This window comes from Acomys minous (genome assembly GCF_964271855.1).
Source record: "Acomys minous genome assembly, chromosome: 6".
In the NCBI taxonomy this organism is placed as follows: domain Eukaryota; kingdom Metazoa; phylum Chordata; class Mammalia; order Rodentia; family Muridae; genus Acomys; species Acomys minous.
Window position 1 is genome coordinate 60,814,679 of NC_140487.1, and position 18,991 is coordinate 60,833,669.

At 43.5% G+C, this 18,991-nt stretch overlaps 1 protein-coding gene across 1 annotated transcript in view; it reads right to left on the minus strand.

Annotated features, from left to right (window-relative positions):
* Window positions 1-6,737: 6,737 nt before the first annotated feature.
* Window positions 6,738-18,991, minus strand: part of ZNF398 (zinc finger protein 398) — a 29,752-nt gene continuing 17,498 nt past the window's right edge. Inside the window, exons 3-6 of the mRNA XM_084786152.1 lie at window positions 17,558-17,684; window positions 17,097-17,210; window positions 13,374-13,487; window positions 6,738-11,315 (exon numbers count right to left, since the gene is read on the minus strand). Of these exons, the coding sequence (XP_084642278.1) occupies window positions 10,159-11,315; window positions 13,374-13,487; window positions 17,097-17,210; window positions 17,558-17,684 (1,512 nt within the window). The 3' untranslated portion in view covers window positions 6,738-10,158. The remainder of the gene's footprint in view (window positions 11,316-13,373; window positions 13,488-17,096; window positions 17,211-17,557; window positions 17,685-18,991) is intronic.

Below are 18,991 nucleotides of genomic sequence, written 5' to 3' on the forward strand. Positions count from 1 at the left end.
TATGCTTCCAGAATATAGAAATGAGTATTTCATAGGCTCATATTATCCTCAAGAAGCTTAGGGGCTAGTGAAGGTTATGCGTCTAGAAGTCAGTGGTTTCTTTCTGTTTTCCTGGATACAGGTTGTGCATGGATGGAAGTGCACATATCACAAAAATATCATGTCCACTGTTAGTAGAGGAACTGGGCAATCCCAGACCAAAAAGCTGCAGGCAACTATGTTTCTACCAGCCATCCACATCTGAGAAGACATATCCTGACCTCTGGGACGTCAACTCTCTTTCCACTTGGCTAGAGATGGGAAATGAAGGACTAGGTTAGTCCCAAGTGTTTAAGCTATCTCCTCAAAATAAAATGAACACTATGTCCCTTCTCAAGTGTGTAGTGAGTCATGGTGATATCCCTTTTTAATACAGCAGGACACCAGCCTAGTGCATCTAATCCAGTTTGCTCTGCAGGTGGACTTTCGCACAGCCATTCACACCTTTACCATGTGGCTATGCTTCTTTCTGTAGGCTGGAGGTCCAGTTCAGTTTTATATGAACAAAACACTCAACTTAAAACAGGTTCAAATACACATTTTTCATCATATTAGCATTGTTTTCTAACCATCAAGCCTACAGGGCACACAAGCCTATAATCAATAGAAGCTGAAGGGTATGGGGTGACTAAGGAGTACTTCGAGGGCATGATAGGGGAGCTGCTAGAGCTGCTTTGGTCATGGACTCTAGAACAGGAATGAGGAACTGAGATACTCCAGGCTGCAAGACAGCCTGCACTGGGAGTGTCCAGTCATCTCTTAGTCTCTAGCAACCACTGGTTAACTATGAGCTCCCTGAGGAGCAAAATGAGCAACTGGTTAACGAATCAAAGCTAATGTACACTTTTACAAGACATAGATTCAGGCCTGGCCTTGATCTGTCAGGTGAGCATTGGCTGTTTTCCAACTTCTCTCTTTCTAAGCCTGGCATGGTGGCACATGCCTTTAATCCCAGCACTTGAGAGGCAGAGGCAGGTGGATCACTGTGAGTTCAAGGCCAGCCTGGTCTACAAAGCAAGTCCAGGATAGCCAAGGCTACACAGAGAGACTCTGTCTCAAAAAACAAAAACAAAACAAAAATTCTATAGCTAGTACTTTAGGCAAGCGTATTTGAAATAATGAATTCAGGAGAGTACAAGAGAGGGGACTCATAAGTTTCAGAACAGAGGCAGGTGGAGCTTTAGTTGATAAAGAAAATGGCTAGGCTTACTCTCAGTTAAATGAAGAGGATAACAGATTTCCATCTTGATATTGCCCCATGCGTAATGTAACAAGTAGGCTTTCCACATGTGATACCAAACACCTCTAATCCCAGCACTTTGGAAGCTGAGGCAGGACGGTCAAGAGCTCAAGTCTAGCCTGGGCTGCCCTTGAACTAGTCTCAGAAAACAACAGCAAAACCAACCAACCAAATAAACAAACAATCCAAAAAAAGGCTATGGCCTGCCAAGGTGGCCAGTGGGATTAGGAAAGAAGGACCGTTTTCCTCCCTGCCAGCAGGAGCATAGCTACAAACCTACCTCTGGAATCTAGTTATGCCTTCCCACTATGGAGTCAAAGACCCTTTATAGTTGCCCAGTCCCTACCCACTCTTGGCTAGCTAACTTAGGCTGTTTCCAGTTCAATACCTAACTTTCTCATTCCGTTATCTTCTAATTCTCACAGGCACTCTGCAATCACTTGAGGGAACTTGGGGGGGGGGGGAATTCCATTCTCTGTCACAGAGCAATGAAACCATTCCAGAGTGGGCCCTGGCTTTTAAGTATCTCTTAAGCCCCCAGGGCAGTCTCATGTTCAGCCAAGAACTAGTGCAATAGTCATTTGTACATCTCCTTGTCTTTACCCCACAGGACCACAGAGAAAATGAAAATCCTAAATCCTGCTGGCTAATAACGCAAATATGGTTGTGTTTATCCTTCTCTTTACTCACTGAGGTTGGCTAGTAAATATTGGATTTCTTATGCTATTTTTTATTTTTTTTTTAAGTTATAAACTAGAAGCCAAGGACTGATGATCATATATTAGCTCATGTACATCCTTAATTTTGAATTCTGTTTGGTTCAGTTAAACAAAACCAACTCTCCAAGAATGTGCCTGCCATCTTCCTGGCCTGTTATTCTCCATACATTTATATTTATGAATACTATATATATGAAGTATATAATGTGGTAGTAAAGCCCTGCAATCCCAGCACTTGGGAGGTGAAGACAGGAGTATCAGAAGTTCAAAGTCATCTTTAGCTGTCAAGTTGAAGGCCATGCTGGCCTGCAAGAGACCCTGTCTTTAAAAAAAAAAAAAAGTTTTCTTGCTGGGTGGTAGGGGCAGTGTCAGAGCATGACTTTATTTCCAGCACTTGGGAGGCAGAGGCAGAAGGAAATCTATGAGTTTGAGGTCAGCCTGGTGTACAGAGTGAGTTCCAGGACAGCCAGGGCTACTCAAAGAAACTTTGTCTTCAAAACAAAACAAAACAAAACCAAACAAACAAAAAACCAACCAGTTGAACAAACAAAGAGTTCTTGCCAAAGTTGCAACCCTGGAGCTACTGTTTCATGCGGTTATAAGTACCCAATATGGATGCTAGGAACAAAACTCTGGTCCTTTACAAGAGCAAGTGCCTTTTAACTGCTAAACCATGTCTCCAGCCCCATTTTTTAGGGCAATTTCAAGATTTTACTGTAAATACTGCTATGTTAATAAGCACAAACCCACATCATTCAGTGAGGTTTATCATTTTATGCAGAATGTAACCTCACTAACCTGAGCACTGAGGAATGCATTGCTTTGGGGCTGTTCTGATGAGGCTTATTGTTTTGTCTTCCTTGGTAGTCTTAGGTGTGATGTGGAGGGACGTTTAATTAATCAAGCTAACCAAAGCCTTCGTAAGTCTATGACCGTGATCAATTCTTCAAAAAGAGGATAGAGGATGTACCTCAATTAGTAGGGTGCCTGCCAACGCTCAGAAAGCTCTGAGTTTGATCCTTAGCACTCCATAACACCAAGGAGGGGCAGGAGGCTCTGAAGTTCAAAGTTATCTAGGCTACACACAATGTTTGCCTGGCACACATGAAGTCCCATCTCAAAAAAAAAAAAAAAAAAAAAAAAAAAAAAAAAAAGAAAGAAAGAAAAAAAAAAAGAAAAAGAAAAAAGGAGGAGGGGTGGGGTGGGAAAATTGAAAAGCCAGACATGGTGGCACTCATCTGTAATCCCATCACTAGGGAAGCTGAGACAAGACTGTGAGTTTGAGGCCAACTTTGCTTGCACAGTGAAACTGTTTTCAATAAACAAAAACGGGAGCAGGGTCAGAAAAGGATAAAATCTCTCCCTTCCTTGACCTGAAGTGACAAATGTCTTCACAAGGCAGGCAGCATCTCCCATATTCTTTGAGCAAGGACACTGAGCTTTGGCCTTATGATAGTGCTTGTGAAGTAGAAGAAACCTCAATAGACATTGAACAGATTCTGTCCCCTCTGGCAGTGCTAAAATACTGTGTTGTTCCCATTCCTGAACTCCAGGTCCAACTGCAGAACCTGGTGCAGGGGCCAGAGGAGTTTTACTGCTGAGTGCAGCTGACTAAACTGGGATTAGCATGGGAATAGGAGACGGGCCAGGTTTCCCATTACAGAGTCTAAACTAAGAAAAACTGAGAAATAGTTAAAGAAATATATATATATTTTAAATTCTTTGTCTTATGCACAGAACCAACTGGGCTCATCGGGCCTCACAGAGACTGAACTGACAATTAGGGAATCTGTTGCTACAGTTGTGTGCCCTGGTCTTCTTGTAGGACCCTGAACAATGGGAAAGGGTGTGATGGGGTAGGGTGGGAGGGATGGGGTTGGGGGAATCTCTGACTCTTTTGACTCCTACTTTTCCTCCTACTGAGGGGTGGTGCCTAGTTTTACTGCAACTTGATATGCCAGTTTGGTTGACAGGCCTGGGAGGCCTGCCTTCTTCTGAAGAGAAACAGAGAGGACTGGGGGTGGAGGTGGGGGTGGGGAGACTAGCAGGGAAGGAGGGAGAAGAAACCACAGTCAGGACATAATATATGAGAGAAGAATTAAAAAGGAAAATCTTGGGGGCTGGAGAGATGACTCAGAGGTTAAGAGTTCTGTTCTTCCAAAGATCCTGAGTTCAGTTCCCATCAACCACATGGTGACTCACAACAATCTATAACAAGATCTGGTGCCCTCTTTGGGCCTGCAGGCACACATGTGGGCAGAACACTGTAAAAAAAAACAAATCTTGGTTTTAAGCTGAGCATTATGGCACACATCCCTAATCCCAGCATGTGGGAGGCAGAGGCATTCGGATCTCTGTGACTTCAAGGCTAGCCTGGTCTACATAGTGAACTCCAGGACAGCCAACGCTACATAGTGAGACCTAGACTTGAAAAAACAAACAACAAAAAACAACCCCCCAAAAAAACATTAAAAAAATTCAGTGGCTTATATCAATTGTTGCTCTTGCAAAGGATCCAGGTTCAATTCCCAGCACCCACATGGTGGCTCAAAACCATCCATAATTCCAATTCTAGGGGATCTAACACCTTCTTCTGACCTGTGCAGGCACCAGGCATGTATTGGGCAACATTACATACACACACACACACACACACACACACACACACACACATACACACACACATATATATATACATATACACATATATATACACAAGCAAAACACTGACACATAAAAAAAATCTAAAAACATTTTTTTCCAAAGAGAAGAAGAAAGAAAGAAAAGTCAAGAGAGAATCAGAGCCATATGGGGTTATGGCATCAGAAATTTATGTGAGCTGGTAGGTGTAGAAAAAGACCAGTAAGAGATCATACTAAATATATACAAAGATGGTAGCAAAAGGCTGAGCCAGCTAGCAGTCATGCATTCTGTAGAGCAGTCTTTAAAAAAAATATTTTATTTTTATGTGTATGAGTGTTTTGCCTACATGTATATACCTGTAGCACATGCATGTCTGGTGGCTGCAGAGGCTAGAGGAGGGCATCAGATCCCTTGAAACTGGAGTTAAAATTGTAAGCCACCTTGTGCATGCTGGGAGCTGAATACTGGTTCTCTGAAAAAAGCAGCAAATGCTCTTAACACTGAGGCATCCCTCTGGCTCCTCCTCCCGCTTTAAAAATAATCAGGCCAGGCAGTGGTGGCGCAAGCCTTTAATCCTAGCACTCGGGAGGCAGAAGCAGGTGGATCACTGTGAGTGTAGGCCAGCCTGGTCTACAGAGCAAGTCCAGGACAGCCAAGGCTGCACAGAGAAACTCTGTCTCGAAACCCGCCCCCCCACCCCCACCCCCACCCCCCCAAAAAATCAAGTTTTCTTATATAACCTGGACTGGCCTTGAATTCTCAGCAATCCTCCTGCCCCAGCTTCCCAAGTGCCAGGATAACCAGTGTGAGCTATCATCCCTGCCCAACCTTTGTTCTTAAGACTTGTAACTTCCAGTTCACCTGGCTTTGTGATTACCTTTCAGGTTGGCACTGTAAAATGTGCTGTGGGTTCTTCAGCTCTAACACCTCCGAGATACCTTATAAACAAAATCTTCAGAAGGTAAAATAACGTTATATTACTTGAGGCTTGAATCTAGGTTTGACATCAGAAGCCCTGCTCTTTAGCCATTAATATTGCACTGCATGGTGACCATTAAGTCCGGGCACCCTCCTCAAGCCCACCACTCAGTTTGACACGTGTGTGTGTGTGTGTGTGTGTGTGTGTGTGTGTGTGTGTGTGTACTTTCACATGGAGGCCAGAGGACTTTGGGATTCATTGCTCAGGAGCCACTGAGCCACTGAGAGACAGGTCTCTCACTGACCTGAGGCTTACCAATGAGGCTAGGCTGACAGGTCAGCAAGAGCCTTCCCAGTACTGGGACTCCAGCATTGATTCTGGCTTCTTCACAAGTTCTATGGATTAGACTCATGCTTGTATAACAAGGCTTTACTATCACTCCAGTCCCTGATTTTGAATTCCTAATTAACATGTTTATAAAGCCTGCAACTTGCCAAAAGAACAGCCTGTTATATATATCCCGTATAATAAGAGTCTGCCCCTTTGCTACAGAGAACCAGAGTGAAATTAACAGCCAAAAACCCCATCCAAATAGGTACATATACACATATAACATCAGATCCTCGTCTGAAAATGCCTTGTTGCTTGCTACTCAGGCAACTGAAGAGGCTGGTTTTGTTGTCTAAGAAGCTAAAGCATAAGAGGAAGGGGAAGTGTCCTGTCCCTCTTAAGAAACATAAGCTAGGTGCAGGGGTGCACATCTGTAGTCCTAGCACTCAGATAGACAGAGGCAGACAGATCTCTGTGAGTTCAAGGCCAGCCTGGCCTACAAAGAGAGTCCAGGACAGCCAAGGCTACAGAGAAACCCTGTCTCAAACAAACAAGCAAAAATATGACATAAACTTGGGCTTTCTATCCATTGAAATGGATGAAAGAACTTTGGTACTTTTTTTTTTCAGTGACTTTTTGGAAATGAGATAGTATTTGTTATTGTCCTCATAAGCCACAGGGCCTGGCTGAGACAGATATCTCAAGAGAAACCTAGGGGAACCCCTATCAGAAACTCTGTAGTTTATTAATGAGCAAAGTAGTGTAGAGCACAGCTCTCTCTAGAGTTCATGACTCAGGTGTTTTCGATGACCAAATGCTAAGTAGGAAGGGACCAATCATATTTCACTTTCTAAGCAATTGACCAACTTACATTTATTTTCATATTTGTGGCTGAATCAGAGACTCATCCAGTATCCACAATGAAGAAAAAAATCTAGCAAGCAAAGAGTGAATCTGGTTGGCGTCAACTCCTGGATGCACTCTGAGGAAGTCTTTGTGCCATCATCTAGGGGGCAGACTGATCAGGAGGAGACTTCCGAGGTTTCCTCTTCTCTACAGGGGCTGGTCATGAGGACCAGGGCCGAGGTGCCTCTTTAATTGCAGGGTTAAATGTAGAGCTTCTCTCAAGGCACCAAGTAGTGAAGAGATTCCACTTGCTGAAAACTTCTGTTGGTGGTACATTTCCCAAAGAGCCACTTCTGAATCTTTGACAACAAATGGCTTCTACTTGATAGGTGATTGGTGGATGAAGACAATTGACTACACAACTGAAGTCCTGGTTTGAGGCAGACTGGGGAGCAGGATCCCATGGGGTTCAGGGTTTCTGGGATGGCCCTGCACATTCCCTTCTATTTAGTTTTATGGCTCTTTTGTTTTTCAAGACAGAGTTTCTCTGTTTAGCCCTGACTGTCCTGGAACTCCCACCGTAGATCAGGCTGGCCTAGAACTCAGAGATTCCCCTGTCTCTGTTTCCCGAGTGCTGCTGGTGGGTGTGCCACCATCGCCTGGGTGATTTTATGGCTCTTGTTTGGATGGTATTCGAACTGTATTCACTTTTGGCCACTGCTGGCTATGGCTCCTTACAGAATGGACACTGGGATGCGTCTGCAGCACTCTGGCACACAGGCCTCCCACTATTAACTGTTGCATACTTGGTAAATCTGTTGGGTTCAGATGAATTTTAGGTGTTACCTACCCCCACATCACAGGTTCAGTAGGTATCTCCTCTTTAGCTCTAGCAAATGCTTCCCTCACCCTGAGAATAATGCTTTGACTCCTTTCTGTGTTGGGTGCAAATCTCACATTCAAGTCCCTAGAAGGTCATTAATGAAGCTGGAACCCTGATTTGGGGATTTCAGAATTTACAAGTTGTCCTGTGGGGTGGTCCAGATTCTGGCTAAGATCTTTATCCCAATATACCACAGTTCTGCCACCATGTATGGCCTATCCCGATGGCATTTTCATTGCCCATGAGCTAAAAGTTACAACAGCAGGTCAGGTTTCACACACACACTTCTAATGTCTCCCAGGATCCTTGGTATTATGTCACAAAACAGTGTTTTATATGTGTGATTATCCTCAAGAGCAGCATGTTCTGACAGGACTTTGCCAGGAGCACTTTAGCTAGGCAAATGCCATTTCATACTGTGGTTACACTAACTATGCAGGCTGAAGGTTGGGCCTAGTAATAAGGGGAAGGCATTCCCTTCCTGTCCAGAAAGTGTCATGTCTAAGCCATTCCAGATCTCATTCTAGACATCATAGGAAACTCTGGGGTGACAAAGGGGTGAGGGAATAAATAGCTTTCTGTCCCAAATGTAAGTTTCTATGTTCTCTGTCTACTTCAGGGCCCACCAAGTGCAGAACAAGGCAAGCTGATTTCCACCAACTTTCTACATGAGTTTCTCTCTTTGGTTTTCCTGTCTCATTTGGCTTTGTCTGAACAGAAGTCAAAGGAAGGATGGGGTTTTTGTCAGAGAAAAATGGTATCACAAGATTTTTCTTTCTTTTTAAAAAGATTCTAGAGGCTCACCTTTTCTTTCAACAGCCTCATTTTGGTGATTAAAAAAAAATGTGAGCATTGACAAGGGAAGAGGACATATACCTGGTTGCACAGACACTTAGGAATAGAACTTGGTTTGGATGTTCTCAGATGACTAAGTGAGCCCAAGGAAAGAACATATGGTAGCCATGGCTCCTCAAAGTACAAGTGGCAAGTTGTGACAGTGCATGCTTTTAATCCTAGCATTTTGGATGCAGAAGCAGGAAGATCTCTGCGTTCCAAGCCAGCCAGGGCTACACCATGAAAAATTCTATCTTAAAAAAAACAGCACCACAGGTAAGACAGATACTGTGCTTAGCTCTCAATGGCTGAAGAAGGGTCTTAGTCTGTTCACTGCCAGTGAGGCAGGGGTGCAAATCCTTTCCTCAAGTGAGTCACATGACAATACTGCTATCACACTACCAGGGAACAAAAGCCCTAAGCTCAGGGGTCCTTTCTAAACTGCTTGATGCCTTAATAAAATGCTGTCATCTCTGCTGCTGAGGACTGTAATGAAAGTCAGGCGGGGCGTGGAGCTGCACCTAGAACAGGAGGCAGAGGCAGGCAGATCTCTGAGTTCAAGACCAGCCTGTCAGCCGGGCGTGGTGGCCTACGCCTTTAATCCCAGCACTCGGGAGGAAGAGGCAGGCGGATCGCTCTGAGTTCGAGGCCAGCCTGGTCTACAAAGTGAGTCTAGGACAGCCAAGGCTACCCAGAGAAACCCTGTCTCGAAAAACAAAACAAAAAACAAAACAAAACAAAAAGACCAGCCTGTCTACAAGGCAAGTTCCAGGCCAGGATACACAGTGAGACCCTGTTTCAAATGAGAGATAGAGAAAAATCAAACACTAGAAACAGAAAAACCAGATCACCAGCTTGGAAAAGATAAGGGATGAGTAGATAATAAACTTTTAGGCCATGCTGTTACTGTTGTGCCTGGAATCTCTGGGATTGTTAGCTCCAAAAACTGAAGAGAAAACTCTCCTCCTAATTTTCTAACCAGGGCTGTGGTGAAGTTCTCTACCCTTTTAACAGCTGCTACAAGAATCTGAATGTTTCAAATCAAGCTAGTTAAAGCTAAGAACTCTCCCCTTAAATAAGCTATCAAGTTAGATTTCTTTTCACCAACGTTAAACAAAATGTATTAGCAGACAGAATCTAGGCCTAAGAATGCAGCTTCAGTCATCATGTTGCAGAGACAGGTGACTACAGGGGCATGAACAGAGCTTAGCTGGTTTCAGAGACACAGCAACATAGCAAGTGGCTAAAGCACATTCTCCCAACAATTATCTCTCCATGGAGGAATCAGAGAACAGCTTTGAGCATCCTTATGCCCCCTGATGGCTTCAAGGTTTGAGGCTCTTCCCATAGACCTGTCGCTACCTAGAGGCAGTCTACTCTCACTCTGCTACCCTGACAGGATGATCAGAAGCCAAGCCTTGCTTTCCAACTCTGCTTTGTGGTATCTGAAAAAAAAAAACCAAAATAACAAACAAACAAAAAAAAATAAAACAAAAAACACCAATGTTGTACTCTCTTCCAGTTTTCAAACTATGGTATTCTTGTACTGCTGTGGACTTCCAAAGCAGAAGTGTGTCTCTAGTTGAGTATTGACCCCAAATTCCTTTATGTACCAGATAATAATTACTATGGGTTGTGGAGCTTGTGGGGTTTCTCCTGGACTTTCTGCCCTGCTGTGAACATAAATAACCAATGGGCCACAGACTTACAAAACCACTCCTCCACTCCCTTCCCCATACCACTGACTAGATTCTAGACCTTCAGTGCTAACACCTAGGCCAGAGGTTTCCAGAGCAGTTAAGAGTGGACCAGGTGGATCTGGTGGCTGTGCGGAAGGGTCCCTATCACCCGCACAGCCTCCACTGTGACCCGTCCGCAGGTGGTCCTTGAGTGTCTGCTTGTAGCGGAAGCTCCTTCCACAAACTGCGCAGGGGTAGGGCCGCTCGCCTGTGTGGATGCGCTGGTGCTTCATGAGGTGATGTTTGCGGATGAAGCTCTTGCCACAGTGCGGACACTGGAAAGGCCGCTCACCTGTGTGCAGCCTCCGGTGGTTTAACAAGTGTTCCTTACGCATGAAGCTCTTGCTACAGTCTGTGCATGGGTAGGGCCGCTCCCCTGTGTGGATCATCTGATGACGAATCAGTGCAGAGTGGCCATTGAAGTCTATGCCACACTGAGGACAAGAGAAGGGGCGTTCCTGGGCGTGTCCCCTCTGATGCAGCAGGAGACTGATCTTCAGGCTGAAGCTACGACCACACTGTGAGCAGCGGAAGGGCCTCTCGGTAGCATGAGTTCTCCGATGGCTGGTGAGTCGAGCCTGGTCAGCAAAGCGCTTGGGACAATCAGGACAGAGGAAAGGGCGCTCAGTACTGTTGTGGACCCGAAGGTGGTATGTGAGTCGGGACGGGTGAGTGAAGGTCCGGGCACAGTGAGGGCAGGTGGGTGGTGTTTCACTGGCATGATCCTGGGAGGTGCTACCAAGATCTGCCTGTGGGGCAAAGTGCTTGGGACACTGGGCACAGGTTAAGGGGTGTTCAGCAGCGTGGCTACACTGATGTGTCATTAACATGTCTTGGCTGAGACTCTTGCCACAATGGTGACAGGAGAACACCTGCTCTCCAACCGGAGGTGGGAGTGGATAGCTTCCTAACTGAGTGAAAGTCACTTGTCCCTCTGAGGCTTCAGGCAGGTCAGTGGCTGTACGTCCAAAAGGTGTCATGGGTGTACACTGCTGGCTTTTGAAAGCTACATCTGAAAACGCATCCTTGGCTGCTGCTGGTGGTGGAGCAGAGAAGGCCACTGGAACTTCAGGGCACAAGGAGGCTCTAGCAAGGTCTTCAGCTTTGATGACAAGTTCTTCATCTGAAAGAAGGGACATAGAGTTACACCTGTCAACACCTGTACCTCTCACATCCCTGTCCATCCCTAGCTGCCCAAATAATCACAGAGAAGGGCTCTCATTATTAACATGGCACCTGTAGACTATGTGGCAAACATTACGTATATAAGTATTTTGATGCTCTATTTTGAAAAGGGATAGCTGGCAGAGTGCAGTGCTGCATACCTGTAATCCCAGCACTTGGGGAGGCAGAGGCAGGTAGATCTCTGAGTTCGAGGCCAGCTATGGTTACACAGAGAAACTGTTTTGAAAAAAAATGGAGGTGGGGCATGGATGATAATCTTGGCACCAATCTTCCCCACATTATTTTCTTTTTTGTTGTTGTTCTTTTGGTTTTTTTTGTTGTTGTTGTTTTCCCCCACATTATTTTCTTAATGCTTCACCTCTACTCAATAACTTTCTCTGTTGCTGGTGTGATAGGGCCTAAAATCACCTCTATATTCTATACTCTATGAGCTAAGCCCTTCCTTGAAGCCAGTTGACTCAATCTTCCCAGAAATAAGAACACATTTCCACCTCTTTGCATCTCTGGTCATTCTGTCCTCCCTTTTCCAGGATGTTCTCCATCTGTCTCCTTATCTCCCCAGATCACAGTCAAATCAAACCAGTCAGTCTTTTAGGCCCATTCTGTCCTCACCCTCCTTTACTAGGGATGGGAGGGAAGAGTGTGAGATGGGGTTTCCTGCAACTCGGGCTAGCCTCAAACTTGCAATGTAGCTGATCTGCCTTGAACTCCTCAAGTACTGGGACTTCAGATTGGCTTTTCACATCCTTGGTTATGCATTTTTATAAATACCTAAACTAAATCTGGCACATTTCCAAACCTCAAATGTCTTGTCATCCAGCTAACTCACTCTTGCACCTAACAACAGACATGCCTACACTGATATGCATGTCCGTGATGTAAATCTCCTAAAGAATAGAAACTGTTTAGTCCCAGAGTCTAAAGAAACATAGGGCACAGAAAATACTATAAAACAAATTAAGATACCAGATTCTATTAAGCTATATAAACAATTGAGTCCCTTCTGATCTTCAGATTTTCTTTCACAAATTACACTGTTTATCCTGTGGGGGTGGGTGGGGACATGTGCATGCCATACCACAAATGTGGAGGTCAGATGACAGCTTGTAGGAATTGGCTCTCTACTTCCACCATGTGAGTCTTGGGAATCAAACTTAGATGGCCACGCTTGGCAACAGGTGCCTTTATCTACTAAATCCATCTCATTGGCCAAGATTCTTTTTTATAATTCAAGAGGTAAATCATAGTTGGCCCCAAATCTCATTATTGAAGGAAACATTTGTGTTTGTTTTTCTCTACCTCATTTTGTTCTATTCTATATTGATTGATTACTGAGTCAGAGTCTTGCTGTAACCTTGATTGGCCTAAAACTTACTCTATAGACCAGGCAATCCTCCTGCTTCTGCCTCCTGAGTGCTGGGATTACAGGCTACCACATCTGGCTCTGTTCTATCTTTTCAAAGTAATCGTCAAATGCTGTTTTTCTAATTCCCATATTTTTTATTCATTTATATATACTTATTATTCTTCCGCTGACAACAATATGGGGCTAGAGGTTGAACCTAGGGCTTTGTGTGTGTACCACACTTTTATACTAATATACTCAGCCCCAAGAATTCTGATTTGTCTTTGCATTTAAGAACAAGTTTTCTGGTCTGATGGGATGGCTCAGTGGGTAAATGGCCTTGCCATCGAGCCTGGCAACCCACAAATAGAAGAAGAGAAACAACTCCCATAAGCTGTCCTTGGATCTCTGCATGTGCCTCCCCACATACTAATAAATTAATGTTTTTTTAAAAGTGGGTTTTCCTGCTTAAAATTTATTGTGGTGACCTTTTGGTTTCATTTACAACTTGGCTGACTATATTTTTCTTTCTATCATTCTTCCTTTCTTTTTCTCTCTGTTCCTTGCCTTTCTAGCACCTTTTCAGCTGCATTCTTTAGTCTCTCCTGGTGTAAGCTGGATCTGAGCATCTCTGTTCCCTCTGTCACTCACCAGCATAGGTGCCTTTGTAGAGCTCATTCTCTTTAGGTTCTTGGGGGACTCCAACCTGAGGCTCTTCCTCTTGTTTAATCCAAGACAGAATATCTGAGGTTGAAAGGCCAGGCTCTATTTGTGGAGAAAAAGAGAAAATGGTCTTCAGGGACTTGACTCAGATGTGAAATGGTGCTGGAGAGCTGGCTCAGTGGTTAAGGCTCCTGTTGCACTTGCAGAGAACATGGATTTGATTCCTAGCACACAACCACCTGTAATTGCAGTTCTAATGGCTTCTTCTGACCTTGGATATGCAGTGCACATACATACATGCAGGCAAAGCATTCATACACATAAAGTAATAAATCTCTTTAAAAGGTAACATAATCATGTTCATTTGTTGAACATAACATTGTTAATTTTTTTCTTTTTTTCTGTTTTGTTTTTGTTTGGCTATGTATCTCTGGCTGGCCCTGAATTCACAGAGATAAACCTGCCTCTGCTTCTGAACCACATCTGTTTACTGCTACTTCTTTATTTTATTTTTTCCTTTAGAGACATGATCTCATGTAACCCAGATTGGCCTCCAACTTGTTAAGTGGCTAAGGATGACACTGAATTCCTAACCTCCCTGTCCCCACTCTACCCATATTGCTGAGAATACAAGCTTGTGCCATCATGCCTGTGAAATGTGACTATAAAAATCATACATTTCTGATTAATAGAATTTCATTTATTTAGGTCCTTCTCTTCATACCCACCAGCCCTTCTACACTTTTACTTATTTACTTGTGGGTGCACATGTGTCGCTTAGAGCAAAACCTGTAGGGGTTGAAGCTCTGCTTTCACTGTGTGGTTCTTGTGAATCAAACTCAGGACGTCAGGCTTGGCAGCAAGTGCCTTTACCCACTGTCTCAATGGCCCTACATCCCTCTCTCACCACTCGCCCTCCCTTTTTTTGTGGGGAAAGAAGGAAAGGTCTCAATTTGTAGCCCTGGCTGGCTTAGAACTCCATATGTAGGGTGGAGAGATGGCTCAGAGGTTAAGAGCACTGTCTGCTCTTCCAAAGGCCCTGAGTTCAATTCCCAGCAACCACATGGTGGCTCACAACCATCTACAATGAGATCTGGTGCCCTCCTCTGGCACACATGTGGGCAGAATACTGTAAAAATAAATAATAAATAAATAATGTTTTAAAAAAAACTCCATACGTAGACCAGGCTAGCCTCAAACTCACAGAGATCCACCTGCCTCTAATGCCATGTCTACCCCTTTCTTTATGGATACATGTACATTCAAAATCAAGGGAGGAACAAAGATAAAGCTGAACTTAACTTACTAGCCTCGGTTGTAGCTCACAGAAGGAAATAAGAAAAGCAAGTTGCTATCCATGCTAAAACCTGCACTTTCCTATTTCTCCCCAAGAAAAGGGTCCTTGGGCCCTATTCTTATTCGACCTCTTCTTTCTGCTGTGGGCACAGTTATATTCCATTAGTCTCTGGCTGATTTAAAAGACATTGAGGGGAGCTTGAAAGATGCCTCAGCAGTTAAGAGCACTGGCTGATCTTCTAGGTAACTTGGATTCAATTTCCAGCAGCCACATGGTAGGTCACAACTGTCTGTAACTCCAGTCCCAGGGGATCCTGCCCTCTTCTGCCCTCATGGGCACAGCACACATATGGTACACCAACAAACATTCTGGCAAAAGTGCCATACATGTAAAATAATAATAAAGATAAAACATGTGGCATATGCCTTGAATTTAAAGAAGCAGAGGCAGGCAGATTTCTGTGAGTTCAAGGCCAGCACGGTATACACAGTGAGTTCCAGGACAGCAAAGGCTACATAGAAAAACCTTATCTCAAAAAGGAGGAAGAAGAAGAGGAGGAGGAGGAGGAAGAAGAAGAGAAAGAGGAGAAAAAGGAAGAGACAGAGACAGAAAGAGAGAAGAAGAGAGAGGAAGAGAGAGGGAGAAAGGGAGAAGAGGGGAAAGGGGAGGGAAGAATATATGATGAAGCCCTTTTTTTGGCAGGGAGGGTTCTTTCAAAAAGAATCCTTAAGTCCTAAAGGGAATTTACATCTTTCACAAGGTTCTGAAAACAGTGACCTGTGCCATTTAATATGTACATATAAAGATAGATGTATTGGTGCTTCCTACTGGCCCTCAGGAATGCTGCTAACTGCTAATCAGTTATCATTACTTTTAGATCTTTTCAACGGACAAAACTACAAGATACACACCATTAAAAAAAAAAAAGAAAATCATCATAATTTCATTTAGTATTTTGGTTTCATATTTAAGACTACTGGGTGTGATTATTAGCTTTGTCAATTTGATACAACCTAGGGAAGGAGTTTTGTTTTCGTTTTGGTTTTTGGTTTTTCGAGACAGGGTTTCTCTGTGTAGCCTGGCTGTCCTGGACTCATTCTGTAGACCAGGCCAGCCTGCCTCTGCCTCCCAAGTGCTGGGATTAAAGGCATGTGCCACCACGTCCAGCTAGGAAAGGAGTCTTAATGAGGAACTGTTTATATTCGGTTAGCCTGTGGTCATGTTGAACTGTGCAAAGTGAATAAATGAAGCTGAGAACAAGAAAGCAAGCACATGAGCCTGCACACGTTCATTCATTCCTTTCTGCTCTTGACTATGGATGTGATGTGAGTGGCTACTTTAAGCTCCATGCTGCAGCCTTTCCACAACGATGGACTACTGCCTGAAATTGAAGCTAAAATAAACGCTTTCCCTCCTAACTTGCGTTTTGTCAGGACATCTTATTATAGCAAGAGAAATGAAACTAGAACAAGTGGTTAGTAGTCTTCTCCAGTGAAAGCAAGCAGGGCTTGTTCCCTACGTCAGGAGAAGGGAAGTTCAGCACAGGCTGAGACTGCTCATCCTGAGAAGGAAGTGCCTGCAGGTATAGAGAGCTGGAACACTGTTCTTTATATACACAACAATTTCCCTAAATGACAAGAGTATATTACTATGCCCCAACTGCTAACAGTATGCTTTATTCTAACTACCTGCTTTCCTTTTGGGAATCAGGAATTTGAATACGATAGGCAGAGTGGGCCTGTGTGACAACTCAAAGAAAACCTTAGACACTGAGTATCTATAATGGTATTTTGTATGTTGTCACATTCACTGCTAGGGGAATTAATTATGCCTTGTGAGATACCACAGGGAGAAGACTCTGGGAAATTTGCTTCTGGCTTCTTCCACTTATCTTTTGATGCTGTTGCTTCATATCCATTTGCTGTAATATATCTTAGCTGTGAGTATGATTATATGCTGAGTTCTGTGAGTTTGTTTTCTTTAATGTTACATATTGATTGGTTCATGTTACATGAATCACATTCTCATTTGGGTAAATATCTAGCCTGATAATCATCCATGCGGGCTAAAACTATAAACAATAAAAACATGATTAAGAAAATCAAACATACTGTTTGATCATTTTCAGCAAAAACATACTAACTATATACAAAATATATATACAAAAAAGAAAAATATATATCTCAAAAGAAATAAGGGGGTGGTAGAGCACTCCATTAGCATGTGTGAGGTATTGATGGGTAAACGACAAAGTGATCACTGAGCCCCTCTAGAATTTAAATGTCCATTCACAGTGTAAGTATTTTAGCACTGAATGACTCTGGACACCTCTAAGTCCTGCTTTCTCTGAGTTGAGCCCCCTTCTCTGACCAGGAAAAGGAGCTTAAGAGTATATAGTCTTTTCTCTTACTTACCTTCACTGGGGTCTGCAGGAATCTCACTTGCTTCTGGTCTTGGTTGGTCATCTGTACTGTGTTCTCCTTCTGGTTGAATCTGAGATAAAACATCAGGTTGATTCATGGCATAATCTAGGAGAGGAAAAGTGGAAAGCAGGCATGACAAAGAGATAAGTGAGTACAGCCACCAGCTGCCACCAAGGCCGCTAAATACTTGAGGTCAACAGTCAGGTAATCAATTCCCTTTAGTTCCTGTTTCACTTCTCCCCATCTACCACCCTCCAACTATTTACAACAGTAGGTAAAAGTAAATCTAATTATGGGAAATGCACATGGATTAGTGTTGTCCTTCTTTGGCTTGAAACCAGATTCTGAAATGTGTGAGGACAGTGAGCATGAGGACACCAGAGGAAAAGGAACTGTCTGAGCCCTCTTGGGACTGCTGGCACCTCATTCAAAAGGTGCCAACTCAGCCTCACCCATGGAGATGAGAGACTCGTAGTTGCCCTTCATGATATTCTTGTAAAGTTCCTTTTGCCATTCTTCTAATTTTTCCCACTCTGGAGTGGAAAAGTAGATGGAGACATCATCAAATGCCACAGGCACCTAAAATTATAATCACATGGGTTAGTCAGTCCCTCCCATGCAGTCAGTCCTTCAATAAATTCTCCACTCATTAGCTACTTCATTTAGTTTTTATAGCCCCAAAGGGAGGTGAATAACTAATTCCAGAGCCACTGAGATGGCTCGGTGAGTAACGGCACTTGCCATCCAGCCTGTAACCTGAGTTCAACAGACACAGCCCATGGTAAAAAGAGAGAAGTGCCTTCTCCTAGTTCTCCTTGGCCCTTTACACACGTGCTGTGGTGCCTCTGCACACACCCATCCCTACACACACACACACACACAGACACACAAACACACACACACAGACACACACACACAGACACACACACACACACACACACACACACACACACACGGGATGTAATTTTAAAAATACTCTAAGCCAGGCATGGTGTCACACACCTTTAATCCCAGAACATGGGAGGCAGAGGCAGGTGGATCTCTGAGCTTGAGGTTAGCATGGTCTACAGAGTGATTTCCAAGACAGCCAGGGCTACAGAGAAAACTTGTCTCAAAAAAAAATTTAAAATAGCTCATTCTGCTTCTGAGTTTTTAAAAAAGATTTTATTTTTTTATTTTCTGTATATGAATGCTCTATCTGCACATCAGAAGGGCATCAGATCCCATTGTAGATAGTTGTGAACCACCATGTGGTTGCTGGGATGAACTCAGGACCTCTGGAAGAGCAGACAGTGCTCTTAACCACTGAGCCAACTCTCCAGTCCTTCTTTGAGTTTTTAAATACTATTTTTATTAAAAATTTTATATAATGTGTCTTAATCATATTTAACCCTCAACTCTTCATGCATCCACTATCACCTTCTTACACACACAACTCCCTCACCCCCCTCTCTCTCAGCCTTTAAGTCCAATTTGTGTTGCTTAAATATTTTTCAGTGTGAGGCCTGCCTTGGAAGCATGGTTGACCTACCAAGAGGCATTCTCTTTCTTTTAATGACACAAACACAAATAATATGTAGCTGGAACCCTTCCTGAAGCATATTTAGCTGTCTTGTAAAAAGTGTGAAACTATCTCAATGCTACATGTAAAACTATCATGTCACCTGTTTTGATCTGCCATTCCTAAAAACATCATTCCTTAGAATATCTGTCTTCTCTAGTTTTGTGTTTGTTTCTAAGTCTTCTAATTTTGCCAAGGATATTACCCCGATGCAGTTTCTCCTGCATTCGCAAGACAGGAACATTCTATGCCTCATGACTAAAAGCCAATAATATTTATGTTAAAATAGCATGTACTGAACTAAAATTTCATTATAACCTTGTAC